This window comes from Antechinus flavipes, chromosome 2, assembly GCF_016432865.1.
Source record: "Antechinus flavipes isolate AdamAnt ecotype Samford, QLD, Australia chromosome 2, AdamAnt_v2, whole genome shotgun sequence".
In the NCBI taxonomy this organism is placed as follows: domain Eukaryota; kingdom Metazoa; phylum Chordata; class Mammalia; order Dasyuromorphia; family Dasyuridae; genus Antechinus; species Antechinus flavipes.
Window position 1 is genome coordinate 568,161,108 of NC_067399.1, and position 18,139 is coordinate 568,179,246.

At 36.5% G+C, this 18,139-nt stretch overlaps 1 protein-coding gene across 1 annotated transcript in view; it reads left to right on the plus strand.

Moving 5' to 3' along the window:
- The first annotated feature begins 17,521 nt into the window (after positions 1-17,521).
- ACAN (aggrecan) overlaps positions 17,522-18,139 on the plus strand; it is a 41,800-nt gene continuing 41,182 nt past the window's right edge. Inside the window, exon 1 of the mRNA XM_051973805.1 lies at positions 17,522-17,594. Coding sequence (XP_051829765.1) covers positions 17,525-17,594 — 70 coding nt within the window. The 5' untranslated portion in view covers positions 17,522-17,524. The remainder of the gene's footprint in view (positions 17,595-18,139) is intronic.

The window sequence follows — 18,139 nt, forward strand, 5'->3', positions numbered from 1 at the left end:
AATTACAAAACACTTTATATTTTCTCATTTGAATTTTATGAACCCCTGGGACATAGATCCCAAATCCATTTTATAGATGAGGAAACTGAGTCAAGTGATTTGACCAGGGTCACATACGTAGTAACTATTGAGGTCACATTTGAACTCAGTTCTTTGTGACTGAGGTCCAACATTCTATTTATTCTGCCACCTTTTAAGAAGTCAAACTACAAAGTCCTAGGGATTGATTTCAAATTCATTCACCACAAAATCATTCATGAATTTAACACAGGGAAAACATAGATGTCATAGAAAAATAATAATTTTTGTATCACTTTATATTTTATGTTCTGTTACTTCATGTAATATAATAAAACTGAGAGGTAGAGAGAGCAGGTTTTGTTATTGTATTCCCACTTGACTGAGGGAAAATTGAGGCCCAGATAAATTCAGTGGCTTTCCCAAGATGATACAGGGAACCTAGGTCTCCAGAGTTCTGGCCTGGATTGTGTTCTTTTCCACCACAGCATATTGGCTTGTCACATATCTTATAATTAACTTTATGGAAAAAGCTACAGTTTTGAGTCAGTCTCAATGAAACCTCTCTTAATACATGATTCCTGGCATCTTTCCTCCTCTAGATTTGAAACCTAGACCCAAAAGCAACATCTCCAAGGACCTTTATACTTAAATGGCCAAATCTTGTTAATGAGTAAGCCACTCCCTATTAGTAAATCATGTGTATTGGGAGAGATATTGATTCTCTTTCAAATCCCTACCAAAGTGCCCAAGATACCCACAAAGAAAAACTCAGAAGCTAGCGTGATCTGATTTGTTCTTGTACAAACAATTCAATCAACTCCAAATACTGTGGACAATTAAGATGTTTATTCATCTATTCAACAAGTATTTGTGGTATGCTTCTGTGCTCATATTTGTTACTTTTACTATGCAGAGAGCTAAAGAAGTTTAGGTCCTGGCTTATTTGTTCTTGGGGTGCTTATAATCTAATTGAGAAGGAAAAAATGGCAGACTGAAAAACAATACAAAATGATTGACTCTACAATTGTGTAATAAGAGTTCAAAAGAGGGAGAGCTCCCCATGAGGAGTTCATACTACTACTACTACTACTACTACTAATAATAATAATAATAATAATAATAATATTTATACATTGCTATAAGGTTTGCAAAGCACTTAATAAATAAATATTATCTCATTTAATCCTCACAACCCTAGGAGATAGACACTATTACCCACATTTTATAGATTTGGAAACTGAGGCTGAGAAAGGTTAAATGAATTATACAGGATCATCCAGGCAGAGAGTATCCAACTAATGATCACAAAGGAAGTGAAGCTTTAGATGTAAGTTTGCCTAAGAGGCAACCTGGTAGAGTGGAGAGAGGAGTGGTTTTAAATCCAGAAAGACCTGGGTTCAAGTTTCACCGCCTCTGGCATATATATTCTCTGTATGACCCTGGACAAGTCACTCAGACTTTTTTTTATATACATCTCTCTAAGACTCTAAGTTTCAAAGAACGTGCCACCTTGCATTAATAGCGGGGAGGGGAAGTTGTGATTTTCACAGATTTATTTACAAAGTAGGGTCAGAGGCAGGATTTGAACTCAGCCATCTTGGGTCAAGCCCAGCATTCCATCCACTATGTGCCAGACTAATCCTTTATGTTTTTTTTTTCCTTCAAAGTTCTGTTAGTCACTTAGTGGTGAATAATGAGTGAATGAATGAAATAAAATAAATGTTTTAAGGTTACATACACAAGAGAACAGCTCCACAAGGGGCTTAGGCTTTAAAATGAAGGTTCTTAACCTTCTTATGTCACATACATCCTTAGTAATCTGATGAATACTATAAATCCCCTTTCAAAATAATGTTTTTGATTTTTTATAATAATAGACAGATACTATTATTATCCATATTTTATAGTTGAGGAAATTGAAGCTGAGAAAAGTTAAGTGAAATATGCAGCATCAGCCAGGTAGGGAGTATCTAATTAAGGTGGTCCCCTCTGCTGATAAGGATGAGATGAGTTTGAGCTCAGGAGTTCTGAGTTGTACTAGGATAGGTTGACCAGTTTTTGTTGTTGAGTTGTTTGTGGTTGAGTTGTTTCGGTCATGTCCCTTTTTGAGGGAGATGTGTAGGGAGAGTTCTTGGCAAAAGTACTAGAGTGGTTTGCTATTTCCTTTCCTAGCTCATTTTACAGATGAGGAAACTGAGACAAATTGGATTATATGACTTGCCCAAGATCACACAGATACTACTTTTATAGGTCAGATATGAACTCGGGAAGAAAAACCTTCCTCATTCCTAATTCATTGATTATTGACTCCTAATCTTATGGACCCTTCCTAATTCCTAATCTTTTCACTTCACCACTTAGTTTGCCCAGGCTGACCTGAGCTAAATCTGATTACATCTGGCAACAATATGACATATTCTTAAAGAAATTAGGAACTCCAATTCCCATAATCAAAACACAGCAGATACTACTCAATATAACATATCAGCGGATAGTTTGACAGTCTAAATCTAGATGAAGTTCTTGTCTGGTTGAATCTACAGCTCCGATCTAGTTAGAAAAAGTTAAGAGCCATAGATGACATTACCCTATAAGAACCAAAGTGTGGTTCTGGTGAGGGAACCATGGAACCCAACATGGCCTGACACTTAGCTGGTTGCGCTTGAGTCAGCTCTGGACCACAGTTTGTTATACCATAATATATTTCTAACCCTCTCCTTTCTTCATTACCTCTCCCTATATGCAAGGTTTTTTTTTTTAGGGGGTGACACTTCAACACAATATCATCCAGTTTTCTCACAACTCTACAGAGAGAAACTTAGAAATTCCCTGAATCCCCAAATGCCTGACTTTGCTAAATTTATTTTTTTAAATAACTTTTTATTGATAGAACGCATGCCAGGGTAATTATTTACAGCATTATCCCTTGCATTCACTTCTGTTCCGATTTTTCCCCTCCCTCCCTCCACCCCTTCCCCCAGATGGCAAGCAGTCCTTTACATGTTGAATGGGTTACAGTATATCCTAAATACAATATATGTGTGCAGAACCGAACAGTTCTCTTGTTGCACAGGGAGAATTGAATTCAGAAGGTATAAATAACCTGGGAAGAAAAACAAAAATGCAAGCAGTTTATATTCATTTCCCAGTGTTCTTTCTTTGGGTGTAGCTGCTTCTGTCCATATTTGATCAATTAAGGCTCTCTTTATCGAAGGGATCCACTTCCATCAGAATACATCCTCAAACAGTATCGTTGTTGAGGTATATAATGATCTCCTGGTTCTGCTCATTTCACTCAGCATTAGTTCATGTAAGTCTCGCCAGTCCTCTCTGTATTCATCCTGCTGGTCATTCCTTACAGAACAATAATATTCCATAACATTCATATATCACAATTTACTCAACCATTCTCCAATTGATGGACATCCTTTCATTTTCCAGTTTCTAGCCACTACAAACAGGGCTGCCACAAACATTTTGGCACATACAGGTCCCTTTCCTTTCTTTAGTATCTCTTTGGGGTATAAGCCCAGTAGAAACATTGCTGGATCAAAGGGTATGCACAGTTTGATAACTTTTTGAGCATAGTTCCAAATTGCTCTCCAGAATGGCTGGATGTGTTCACAATTCCACCAACAATGTATCAGTGTCCCTGTTTTCCCACATCCCCTACAACATTCCCCATTATCTTTCCCTATCATTCTAGACTTTGCTAAATTTAGAGAGAGAACCCCTAAACTATATTATTATTTATAAGCTACTCATATTGTCACTGGCTATTATGATGTATTCTCTGCTTCCCTCTACTCCTTCCTTTCTCCTTGATATCAAGAGAGATATTTAAAGGTAATTCCACTTACCAGTCACCAAGGATATATTCATTACCAATACCATTGTCTATCTGCACATTTTCCTAGAGTATTTTATCAGGATGTCTCCTTTAATGACATCATTCCCTGGCTTGTTATTCCACTGTATTCATATCTTTTCTTCCCAGGAAACTCTAAGCTCCCGGAGAACAGGATTATATCTCTAGTCCCCAACCCAGGGTAGGAACTTAATAAAAACTTGTGTGATCTGTTGAATAGTATGAACAGGTGTTTGCTCTTCCCTATTCCCACTGTACTATGGAATAAATAGTCCTCATGACTTAAAACAGTGAGTACATCTCTCTAAGCATGCTATTGTCAATTAGATTTTTTAAAATGTCTCCTCCTTCAGATATGAAGATCTTTCATACACACACACACACATACACACACACATAGATAGATATATAGATACATAGATTCTATTACCCTGGTGGACATGAACCGTGAGCTATTTGTACCTTCATATGGAGCCATTCACATGTGCTACCTTATCTGATTTCCCTTGTGATCATAAATTCATTCAATTCACTAGTATTTATCATACACATGTTTGAATGCCAAATATGCATAAAGTGTGGGTATGGGTGTGTTTCTACATATAGCAAATATATGGCCTATATATAGACATAGATAAATATAGATATAATATGGCATAACTAAATGTGATGTTTTATACACTTGTAAAACACTATCTCATACTTTTGTATTTATGTTTATATTTAGCCTGCTTCTATGATGTAGTGTAGAACTTCTATTATGGAAATTAGCAATATCCCTGAAGCTTAAAGTCTTTAAGAGTTGTCTGGAGCACTGAAAAATTAAGTAATTGGTCTAGAATCATAGAACCTGTATCCATCAGAGATATGACTTGAATTTAGGTCTTCCTGGCTCCCAAGACTGTCCCTCTATCTACTATATGTGTATGTATATGTATATTTCTATTACTGTAGTATTTGTCTTGCCTAACTCACTGGACTATTATGGATTAAGTGCTAACCAGCAAAGCAGTATACACAAGGATAAAAAAGAGATAACAGCACTGGGTTGGAAACAATGGTCCTAACAAGGCTGAGTGGCTTCTACAAACATGCCTGGAAATATTTTTCAAGTCACTAAATGGGATTTCCAGGGACAGCAAGCCATTGTTATTTTTTTCCTATGAATCAAATTACAGACAGTAAAGTTCACCCAGCAAGCCCCTGGGAAAGATAAGCATTTGATTCTTTGGGTTGTTAAATATTGCTCCCCCAAAACCAAGAAATTTCTAAATAACCCCTAGATCCAATGCATGACAATTAAGAAGGCTCCTCCTCTCCTTCCCATTTTTGAATGCTTCTCATTACACTACCAAATTTTAAAACTCCTGTATGGACAGGAACATAACTCTGGAATACAAATTCCCCCTAATGATACAGGACCCAGTTAGCCAACTCTGCAGAAAACTCTTTTCTCATTTTGTTTTTTCATGTCCTTGTGAGTTAAAAGTGTGAAGATTTCTGAAATCAGTGAGATGACCCTGTCTTTTAAATAGGAAAGTTTGTATTATGATATATTCAGTCCTTCCAGGGCATGTCTAGAGGCACAGGACACAGAATTAGATCAAATCTTCCAACACAGTCTTCGATGCCAACCTAGGGTAGGACTGGAAGTGATGAGTCAAAATTTCACTCAAAAAAAAGGAGGAAATTGTTTATGTCAAGAAAACCTTCCTAATAAATAAATTCCAAAGTAGAATGAACCACCTTGAGAAAGTAATTGGTTCCTCTTCATTGGAGGTCTTCAAGCCAAGATGGGGTGACCATTTGTTGGGTACATTATAGAAGGAATTCTTTTTCAGGTATCTATTGAATCAGATATCCGCTGAGCTCCCTTCTAATTCTGAAATGCTGTGATTCTGTTAGATTGTACGGCAAAACCTGGTGCTTTAACCTTTTTTAAGGAGGATCCTGTGAAAGAGTTCAATGTCTCTGATAAGACAAGGATGATGGGAGAGAAAAAATAGTTCCATGATTTTCCAGTTTAGGTAAGCCATGTCTAAAATACTATCTGCAGCTCTAGTTGCCATATGTACAGTTACAAATTACAGTAGGTTTTGTATTCAGAACAGAGGTGACCAAAATGGTAACATATAGTACTGGAAACCAAATTGTATCAAGAAAGAATAGGGGGAAAGAGGAATGTTTAACATGAAAAGAAAAATGAAAGAACTCATTGCTATCTTTAAAAATAAATATAAGAAGATTTATCAGGTAGAAGAAGGTGAATTCTATTTCTCCAAAGGATAAAAGCAGGACAAAAGGGTAGAAATTAGAGGGGTAGAGAGTCTGGCTCAAAATAGGAATTTGATGATAGGCAAAAAAAAAGTAAGGCAAAAGATAGTCCTTAATGGGGGAAACAACTCCGTACAAACATGTCGCACACAGGATAAATTTAAGGTAATCAGTAGAGTAAAGAATTAAGAGAAATTGGGAATGGCTTCTTGTTGAAGATGGCATTTTATCTGGAACTTTAAAGGAAGCTAGGGAAACTGAGAGTCAGAGATGAGAAGAGAGCTCATTCCAGGTATGAGACAACCAGTGAAAATAGAAATTAGACACTCATGCCATGGATATTAAAGATAAGGAGGTTTCATAATTTAATAGGAAAAGCAAAAAAAAAAAAAAAAAAACCTTAGAAATCCTGGGTTCTAACCCTGAATTTGATCCTTACAAGTTGGGTGGTCTTGAATAAATTGCTTGAGTAAATTTTTTTACATCCATGATCCCAAGTCTCCTTATTTGTCAAGTGGGAATATTAATATCTGCCCACCTCACCTCGTAGAGTTGTTATGAGGAACTAATAGATTTGAAAGCCTTTTGTAAACTGAAAGGTTTATATTAATGTAAGGGATAATGATAATTCGGGACTTTAACAAGATAACTAATGTCACATCCAGCCCAAGATCAATCAGCCAAACAGCAAGCATTTATTAAATGTGTCATCTGACATATAATTGAAAAAATGCTATTAAAAATAAAAGTGATAATTATATGGCAAACATCATGCTAGATGCTAAGGATACAAAGCCAAAAATAAATAGTCCCTGCCTTCAAAGAAGTTTACATTCTAATTTGATGATTTTATAGAGTCTATGATCCTGTAATATGAAAGGTATTTCTGCAATGGATGAGTGAGGGAATGTAAGCTCTCTGAAGGCAAGGACTTTCACTTTTTCTTTTGCATTGCTAATACAGTGTTTGCCATATAATGGCATGATAATAGATACTTATTGTTTGATTGGTTGTCTAATTGATAGTATGATCTTTAATATCCCTTCCAATTTCCAATAGAGAAAAGTTATCTGTGATAGAGGGGAAATTGGAACGCTGAGGCACTAGAGCCTTGCAACTCTCAGTACATCCTTCAAGACATCTCAGTACAACTCTCTCAGCAATCTCTGCTAAATATAGGCACAGACCCTGGAATGTAATATAAGCCAAATCCCTCACAAACACCAATTCTACTTGCCTTAACTCTCCTCCCCAGTTCCCTCTCCTCTTTCTTCGAAACATACGTCTTTCCATTAGGGTGAAGAGAAATAACATTCTCTACTCACTTCATCCATTCATCTTTCCCAATCACGTCTTAAAAGAATATTTTCTGAAGAAATAACACAAAAATCAGAGATTTTCAAAAAAAGACACCCATAGAGTTTCCAGGGGATTTGCCCATAAGAATATGGGTTTATTAGTACTTCTTACCTTCCTGCTTTCTAATAGGAAGCCCCTTTGCCTTATGCTCTTCTTCATACCTTCCTCCCACTTCTCCACTTTATTCAACCCACCTGTTTATAGTCCAAGTGTAAGACCAAGAACAGACCCCATGTGGAGTCGAGAATTGGAATCTCTTCCTTTACCCTTCTATATTCCAACCCACACAATTCCTTATCCACATAATGTCAGAGAAGTCACTGCCACGTTTCATTTTCAGTGGAGAAAGGCTGCCCTGTGTCCTGGCCTGTGGTGGGACTGGCCTGGCAAAGGTAACAGTCCTGCATAAAGAGGTTAGTTAGTCCTGGAATGGTTTGGAAGCCAGACAGAATGGAATATTTCTCCCTATTTTCTTTACAGCTGAGAAAACACACACAAGCACAAGAGCATATTTATTGAGATATTTCTATCCCAAAGTTTGTCTTTTAAAGTAAAATTTTAAAAGAAATAAAATTAGGTTCTCTGCCCACTCTACTCCCTCCCTCAAATCCCCTTCTCTTTTAATTTCTTCCCATTTCCTGGCCTAAACTGAGAACAGAAAGCACTGAGCCCTTAGAAGAAATACAACATCTCAGGACAATGTTGAGCTTGTTCAGGGAGTAAAGAAACAGGCAACACCTTAAAAAAAAAAAAAAAAGCAACTTGCGGATGAAGTGAAGGAAGACAGATAGAGTGGGTGGAAATCAAGGGGCTCTCAAAAGCAAAATGTAAAAGTCTAATTATCCTTCCTAATAAGAAAGTTCAACTACTTTACACCTAGCAGTCAATAAATATTTTTAAAGCACCTAAATATGTTCCAGGCATTGTACCAAGTGCTAGGGATGCAGACAATCCTAATGGGAGGGATAATAAACAAATATGTACAAATAAGCTATTTATAAAATATATAGGAAATAATCAAGAGAAGAAAGGCACTGGAAATAAGAGAAGACAGGGAAGGTTTCTAGTAAGAGATGGAATTTTAGTTGGGACTTAAAAGAAGTCAGGGAAGGTAATAGGTGGAGATAAGGTGGGAGAGCATCTCAGGCATGAGAGACTAATTAGAAATTAGTGGCAGAGCCAAGGGCTGAACTATCTTGCTCATGGAACAGCAAGGAGGCCAGTAACATTTGATCAAAAACTATATATAAGAGTAAAATATAAAAATTCAGAAGAAGGCAGGGGCTAGGTTCTGAAGGACTGCGAATGCTAAACAGAAAATCTTGTACTTTGATCCTAGAGATGATCAGGAGTTACTGAAGCTTATTGACATAGGTAGACCTCCACTTCAGGAAAATTATTTTAGAGGTTGAATGGATTTGAGTATGAGGAGATGAGGCAGGCAAACCCCCTTAACTGGCCACTGCAGAAATAACAATGAGAAGTTGTAAGAGTTTTCACTGGAGCAGAGTGGGTCAGAGGAGAGAAGGGGGCAGAATCCAGAGATATTGCAAAGGTGAAATCCACAGGCCTGGACATCAGATTAGGGAGTAAGAGATAGAGAGTCTAAGATGACATCGGAATTTCCAGCCTGAGGGATAGGGAAGGTGATGTCACCCTCAAAAGAAACAGAATGATTAAAAATGGGAAGAGGATTTAGGGGGAATGGATTTGGGTTTAGGACATGAGGAGCTGCTCCCCAAACTGGTCAAATATTCAGGAGTATCTTTGAGTATCAATCACAAGGAGCCTCATTTACCAACTTCTTTGAACAAAGAAATACCAAACACAAACATAAGTGCCTTGAATTCAAAGATAAAAACCAAAATGGATCCTACCTATGAAGAGTTTATATTCTACTGTGTATGAACAACATGTATATAGAAATTAAATACAAAGCATGTCCCAGGGAAGGGCAGGAGTCTAATAGGAAGACCAGTTTGATAGCACCAGAAAGCAAGTCCCAAGGGCACGGTGGAATGGTGGGGCAGAGTGGAATGGGGACACAGGAAGAATGGGACTGATGGGCTTAGGAGGAGAAAGTAGGAAGTAATAGCCAGAGAAGGGAGCTTCACAGCCCAGGCAGTCTAGGAGCCACTGATCAGAAGATTATAATGCTCTTCACCATGGCAGTGGTTATGCTGATCAAGCCTTGAGCAAGAGGTGGAAGATTGGGGATGTAGGAGGAAACGCCTACGCAGCTGTGGGGCAAAATAGTGAGTCTCTAACCGGCCTAATAGTAGGAGGACAGCGGAATCCTGAGGTAATACAGGGATAATATTGTTCAGTTGGTTCAATCAGTCTTCATAACCCCATTTGGGGTTTTCTTGGCAAAAACACTGGAGCGGTTTATCATTTCCTTCTCTAGCTCATTTTACAGATGAAGAAACTGAGGCAAACAATGATGTACCCACAATCATTGGCTAAAAAGTGTCTGAAGCCATATCTGAACTCAGGAAGATATTCCTGCCTGACTCCAAGCCTAATACTCTATCCATTGCATCACTGAGCTGCCTTTAAGCTTTAGGACTCACTCTCTAATCCTCAACCAAGTCAGCTCTGCCACAGGGGTCACTCCACTATGGAATAAATTATTTTCCCAAAGTTGGAAAACTTCATTTGTAAGAGTTTTTGGTCCTTGACTGGTGGCTGATTTGGAAGGAGAGGGATGGGAGGACTGATGGCCAGCACCTGCCCTAAAGATAAAGGGGTCAATGCAAGGGCAAGGAACAGCATCCAAAGTTTCCCACCAAAATAAAACATATTCATATAGCATTTAATAGTCCCTAAAGTGATTTACCCTGAAAAGAACCCCATAAAATAGGTAGTATAAGTATTAATATGTCCATTTTATAGAAAGAAACAGCCTTGGAGGAGTTAAGTGTTTTGCCAATGGTCACACAGCTGGAACTCCTGACTCCAAGATCAGTGTTCTTTCCATTACAATATATTACTTCCTCTAGCTTCAATCTCCCTTTCCAGCCTGATTTCACCTTTCTTTATAAGATTCATGCCCCAGCCTAATTGGACTATTCACTCGTCTCCATTTTATGCCTGGGCAAACTGTCTCCCAGTCCTGGAATGGATTGGCCCCATCCAACTCCTATAATTGTCATTCTTCTTCTTCAAAGCTCAGTTAAGGTACCATCTCTCATAAATCAAGGCATCCCTAATTTCCTCTGGACTCTAACGTGACTTCCTTAAACATCACAGACCACATTTGGACTTTCTTATGTATCTAATGCATTGTAACTTTTTGTATACATGCCATCCCCTAATATCACAAAATTAAGAATTATTTAAAAGCAAAGATGATCATTTTTCTTTATAGGATCATAGATTTAGGAAGAGATCCTAGAGACCCTCAAGTACCACCTCCTCATTTTACAAGTAGGGTCAAATACTACCTCTTTCTTTGTATTTTCACCCTCCAGCACATAGCCTTGAACATAATAGAATTTTTATAAATATTTGGTGAATTGAATTGAGAGACAGCAGGTATTCCTTGGAGCACAAAAATTCACTAAACTTTTCAAGATGGTAGTTAGTAATTTTAGAGTCATTCATTTTTGCATTTTCCATAGGCTGTTCCACAGTGCCTTTCATATAGGAGCTGCTCAGTAAATGAACTGATGAAATAGTGTCAAATTCAATAGAAACAGGGGCCACTAAAGTGTACATAAGAATCCCTGCAGGCTGCACATAAAATTAGAAAAACACTTATTAACATTATGTTCTATTGTATTTTTATTTATTTTGCTATTTTATTTATTATATTATTTGGTTGGCTGCAAATTAGGGCCCATGTTTGACACCTCTGCTTTAATAAATAGATGCTAACAAAAGGTGCTTCATACAAAGCAAAAGGAAGTATAATGGAGAAGGGGCTCAAGTCTCCATGATATATTCCTTGACTACCCACCATTTACCAGCTTCAAACTTATGAAATGGGTCCAGATACTATCTTGTCCCTTGTCTTCCTCCTTGAGTCTTTCAGATTGCTCCCTCTGACTTCACCTCAAAATCTTCAGCCTTTGCTCAAGTCAGCCTTAGGGTTGAGAGTTGGTCAATATTTCACAGGCTTGTCCAGTTCTTGGTAGTTTCTTATATCTTATCATGTTTGGGAGGGTTTTAATTTTAATTTTGATACATTAATCCTATTCCATTTCTGGCATGGAAGTGGTTATAGTCATATTTATATCTTCCACAGAACTCAGTGTAGTGTCTTTCACATAGGAGCTATATTTTCAAAGAATTCCATTGCTGTTTGTTGTTGTGTTCAGTTGTGTTCGACTCTTTATGACCCCACTTGGTGTTTTCTTGGCAAAAATTCTAGAATGATTTGTCATTTCCTCCCCAGCTCACTGGGAACTGAAGCAAATAGGGTTAAGTGACTTGCCCATGGCCACCCACTAATAAGTGTCTGAGGACAGATTTGAACCCTAAGGAAGATGAGTCTTCCTGACTCCAGTTTGTGCATTGTACCACCTCACTGTCTCAAAACACAGAATGCCAGCAGAACACCAATGGTGTCCCACCAAGCTGGAAAGGCTTTGCCTTCAGTCATTGATAGACTACTGTCTTTAATCTAAAGCACAGACTGGGTCAGTTCAGAAAAAGTTTCATTAGCACAGCTTCATCCACCAGAGAAGGATTTTATTTGGAAGGGTTTTCACAAAAAGTGAATTGGTGTTGACACCTGGCAAAAAAAGTGAAGGCTTCAAGGTTCAAATGAAGACATGTAATCTCCATGATCCATATGTATATTTCTTTTTTATTATTAGTTTTATTTGTGACAAAGATGGTTGTTTTTTTTTCTTTAGGTGGGGTGGGAGGAGATATGGGAAAGAGGGAAATAGTGATAAAAATGATACAGAAGGGAAAAAAGAAATAAAAGATCAGTAGAGCATTCTTAAATTAATAGAACAGAAAGAGGTTCAGGAGATATGGCCAACAGGATAGCAGCACATAACAAAAATGAGGTGTTTCATGTTTTCCTGGAAATTTTGTGTTTGTTGTTGTTTACCAAATTCAGAATGACAAAAATTAATATTGTTTTAAAAATAAAACAAAGTGTTGGAAGGACTGTGATCAGCATGAGGCAGGAGACAATTTATATGAATATTAGATATAGAGAAAAGAAGGATATCAGAAACCATCTAATCTAACATACTCAGTTTACACATGTGAATAAATGATTTATATGAGGTCACAAAAGTAGAAATCAGTCAAGGGTCTTTTCAACAATGAGGTTATTGAAGGCAATTCCAATAGACTTGTGATGGAAAGAGCCATCCACATCTAGAGAAAAAACTATGGAGACTGAATGTGGATCAAAGCATAGTATTTTCACCTTTTCTTGGTGGTGGTAGTGTTTGCTTGGGTTTTTTTTCTTTCTCGTGGTTTTTTCCTCTTTTGATCTAATTTTTCTCATGCAGCATAACAAATATGGAAATATGTTTAGAAGAACTGTATATTTAACCTATATTGGATTGTTTGCTATTTGGGGGAGCATGAATCGCAAGGTTTTGCAAAGGTGAAAGCTAACTTTGCATGTATTTGGAAAAGTTGAAAGATATTAAAAATAAGAAAAAGAAATCAGCCAAGGAAGGATTTGGACCCAATTCATCTTATGCCATTTGGCTTCATCTTAAAATGAACATTCTTAACATATGGAAGTATTCAGTTAACTATTTTCTAAATTGTTTTAGTTGTTATAACTATGTCTTCTCCCTCTACCAGACCATTAAAGGCAGAATCCTACCAGATCCTTAAAATCAAGGATCACTGAGTATTTAATCTTTCTTTGGTATAAGTACTTTATTCATAAAAAATACTGAGTAAAAAAGTTGATTGGATTGGATTGGATTGAACGGAACAGAATGCCCTGGTGTCTAAAAGGAATATAAATCTAGTTAAGTGGGTCACATTTTCCATTGCTAAAGTAAATTGCTGAAACAAAAAGCATAGATGAGGGGGTAGGCTACACGTAGGACTACACTGTGCATAGTGTCCCTTCCTAAGTCTTCCTCTCAAAGAAAGTTACAAATCTTTTCCTCCACAAGCTCTTCAAAAAAATTAGTTTTTTGCAGTGGCTGATGAATAAGCGAATAGTGACATCTACTGGAAGGTAGTTCTAAAAGAACACATTTCTGAAAAAAAGTCACTTCTAAGCAAAATTCCATTTCCCATTTGACTTAACATTATAGTTTACGAGACACTGAGGGTTCTGTGCAATTGTGAAAAGAACACTGGCTTTGTAATCAGAGGACATAGGTTCAATTTGTAGTCCTAACTACCTGTGGATCTCAGCCAGTTATTTCATTTCCCCAAGCCTCAGGAACATTTAAAACATATGACCAGATGACCCTTATAAATGTTCTTATACTTGATTAATCTTCATTTAATAGTAAATCCTAACACTTTTGATTTGAAGTTTTCCTCCTTCTTCCTTTCCTCAGGTTCTGTAAAGTTGTGGTTATTGTTTCTGAGTCATTTCAGTCCTTTCATGATGCTGTTTGAGGTTTTGTTGCCAAAGATACTGGAGTGGCTTAAGTATTTCTTTCTCTGGCTCATTTTACAGAGGAAAAAACTGAGGCAAACAGGATTAAGGGATTTGCCAGGGATATGTCTGAGGCCAGATTTGAACTCACATCTTCCTGAATCCAGACCCATTACACCATCTACCTTCTCCACTATATGGACCTCAGTTTCCTCCTCTCTAAATGATAAGTTCTCTAAGGTCTCTTCTATCTAATAATTATATGATTCTAAAGTAACTTGAACCCTTAAATGGTTAATATTTGAAGCAAAGAGATGGGATAAAATGGGAATATGTGCTCTAGGAACATGGTTTGAAAGCATATGGGATATTTAATCAGAACTCATAATAATGGGTCATTAAAAGTGCTTTCAAATATTTTAAGAGTTGCTAAATGAAAGCGAAACCAGTTTTATTCTGCCCAGGGGGCAGAGCTAGAAGCAGAAGGTAGGAAGTTGTACATCAGCAGATTTAGGTTTAAATAAAAAGTCAGAGCTATCCCAATGTGTCATGGGCTGCCTAGGGAAAATGGTCTTCAAACAATGGTCACTTGTTGTGACATAGAGGGGATTCTAATTCAGGTACAAATTAGATCAAGGGACACTGAAAAGGGTATGGCATAAATTAGGCATAGGTCAACATCTCACACCCTAGTATCCCCCAAAATAAAGTCAAAATGGGTACATTATTTAGACATGAAAGGTGATACTATAAGCAAAATTAGGAGAGCAAGGGGATAGTTTAGCTGTCAGATTTTTGAAGAAAAGAGGAATTTATGACCAAACAAGGAATAATGAATATTATGAAAGGCAAAATGGATAATTTTGATTATATTAAATTTAAAAGGTTTTGCACAAATAAAACCAATGCAGCCAAAATTAGAAGGAAAGCAGAAAGCTGGGAAAGAATTTTTATTGCCAGTGTTTCTGATAAAGACCTTGCTTCTAAAATACATGAAGAATAAATCAAATTTATAAGAATACAAATCATTCTGGACGTGGCTCTCTTCAACAATGAGATGAACCAAATCAGTCCCATTTGTTCAATAATGAAGAGAACCAGCTACACTCAGCGAAAAAACTATGGGAAATGAGTATGAACCACAACATAGCATTTCCACTCCTGTTTTTGTCTGCTTGTATTTTTTATTTCCTTCTCAGGTTATTTTTACCTTATTTCTAAGCCCGATTTTCCTTGTGCAGCAAAATAACTGAATGGATATGTATACATATATTGTGTTTAACATATACTTTAACATATTTAACATATATTGGTCTACCTGCCATCTAGGATGGGGGGGGGGGAGGGAAGGAGAGGAAAAGTTAGAATAGAAGGTTTTGCAAGGGTCAATGATGAAAAATTACCCATTATATCTTGTAAATATCTTGTAAATATATCTTGTAAATAAAAAGTCATAAAAAATTTAAAATAAGAATGCAAATTATTCCCCAATTGATAAGTAATCAAAGGATTTGAATAGACTAATTTTAGATGAATAAATTAAAGCCATGTGTAGTCACATGAAAAAAATGCTTTAAATAACTATTGACTAAAGAAATGCAAATTTAAATAACTCAAAGGTACTACCTCACATCTATAATATTGGCTAAAATAACAGGAAGATAAATGTTGGAGAGGATGTGGGAAAACTGGGATACTGATGCATTGTTGATGGAGTGTATCCTGGAGAATATTTTGGTACTATGTCCAAAGGGCTATAAAACTCTGCATATCCTTTGATCCAGCAATGTCACTATCGGGTCTGTTTCCCAAAGAGATCCTAAAAGAGGGAAAAGAACTCATATTTTCAAAATTGTTTATAGAAGCTCTCTTTTATGGTATTAAGGAATTGAAAATTGAGTGGATGCCCATCAGTTGGGTAACGGCTGAATAAGTTATGGCATATGAATGTAATGGAATACACAGTTTCATAAGAATGATGACCAGGCTAATTTCAGAAAATCCTGGAAAGACTTCATGAACTGATGATGAGTGAAGCAAGCAGAACTTAAAAAAAAAATTGCACATGGCAACAGCAAGATCGTGTGATGATCAATTACGAAAGGCTTAGCTCTTCTTAGCAAGTCAGTGATCCAAGACAATTCCAATAAATTTGGGATCAAAAATGCCCTCTGCATCCAGAGAGAGCACTGTGGAACCTAAATGCAGATTAAAGCATGCTATTTTCAACTTGTTTTGTTTTGTTTTTCTTTGTGTTTTTCCCTTTTGTTCTGATTTTTCTTTCCCAATATGACTCATATAGAAATGAATGTACACATATAAACTATATCAAATTATTTGCTAACATGAAGAAGAAAAGAAGAGAGGGAGGGAAGAAAAACTTTGGAACTCAAAATCTTACAAAAATGAAAGCTGAAAACCATCTTTATATGTAATTGGAAAATAATGTCCTATTAAAATAAATTTTAAAAACTTATTTTATTAATAGAATGGTCTCTGTAAAATATTAGAGATCGACAAAAATAATTGTCCTGAGGGAGAGAGCTTTCTCACTGCAGCAAGACCAATTCAAAAACCATTTATTAAATGCCTAATATATGGGAAGTACAAAATTATCCTATGAATTTTTTAATATCTAACCTTTAGTAGGCTTTTGTTTTTGTTTTGTTGTTACAAAGTCTCATTCCTCTAAAGGTTTTATGATACCAAGTGTCATTGGAAGTAATATTTCCTTTAACTAAGGGAAGGTTCTTTAGTCTGAAGGAATCCGATTTACAACTAACATTTATATATCACTTTTTAAAATTTGCCAAGTGCTTCACAAATATCACAAGTCAATCCTGAGAGGTAGGTGCTATTAATTCTCATTTACAGATGAGAAAATTGAAGTAGACTTAAGTAATTTGTGTAGTATTATATAATGAATAAGTGTCTGAAGTTACATTTGAACTCAGGTCTTCCTCACTCAAGGTGTAACATTCTATTTGCTACATCATGGCTTCTTAAACTTTTTTCACTCACACTGACTGAGAAATTTTTACCTAACTTCAGGTATATATGTATATAAAATAGCTATACAAATCAAACATTTACTGATAATAAATCATAAAAAATTTATTTTAAAACAATTACTTGGTAATCCATATAATTTTATCATTTATTAAAGACAAAAGCAAATTTCTGTACTAATGAGATGGATGTGCTTGTTTATTTTTAAATCAAGAATTAAATTTTGGTGGAGTATTTGATACCTTTTACTGTTGCCAAATTTTTTGTGAACCCCACATTCAGTTATGTGAGTAACAACCCACAGTTTAAGAAGCTATGTGTCATATCTCTAGATTTAGAGTGTATGCTTCCTAGTGAGTCTTCCTTGGGTCTGTGTTCTTCCTTGGCTTCACTCCATGCTAACCCACCCAAATTCTCAGTTTCTTTTCTTTTTAATCTATTCCAGGTAAATTATGACCACTTTACTCTTACTGTTAGTGAGTTTGCGAGTCATCACTGCAGCCATCTCTGTGGAAGTTTCAGGTAAGGGCTCCAATATTTCCTAAACTCCTTAAGTATTGATTAAGTCCTCCCCTAAGGTACTCCTGAGACTTGATTCAGGGGCCAAGGTGACCTTAGCTTCTCAAACACTATGTCAGCAGAGAGTTAGCCCTGGCAGGGCTTATTCCGATGGAAAGACTCCAAGTATGAGCCCATTATCTGTCTATCATAGGAGGATGAGCTAGCCTAGCCAAGTTCTGAGAGAATCATCAGCAAAAGCAGGCCAGCAGGTGATAACTTTCTCTGATGAATCCCTTCTACATTATTCCTATTAGTCATTAGCCTCTGCTTAAACATGTTCAGTAATAGGGAACTTACAATGTATTTGATTGCTTATTTAGTAAGTTCCTTTCTATCTGCTTCATATAGTTTCCTTCTTTTTTCCTCCTTTTGGTTTTTTTTTTTCTTTACTTTATCTCTCAATTTATTTCAATGCCTTATCTTTGTCTAAGTTCCCTGTCTTTCCAATTTAGTTTGTAAGAGCTTCTGGTTCTGTCAATAAAAAGTTATTTAAAAAAAAATAAAAG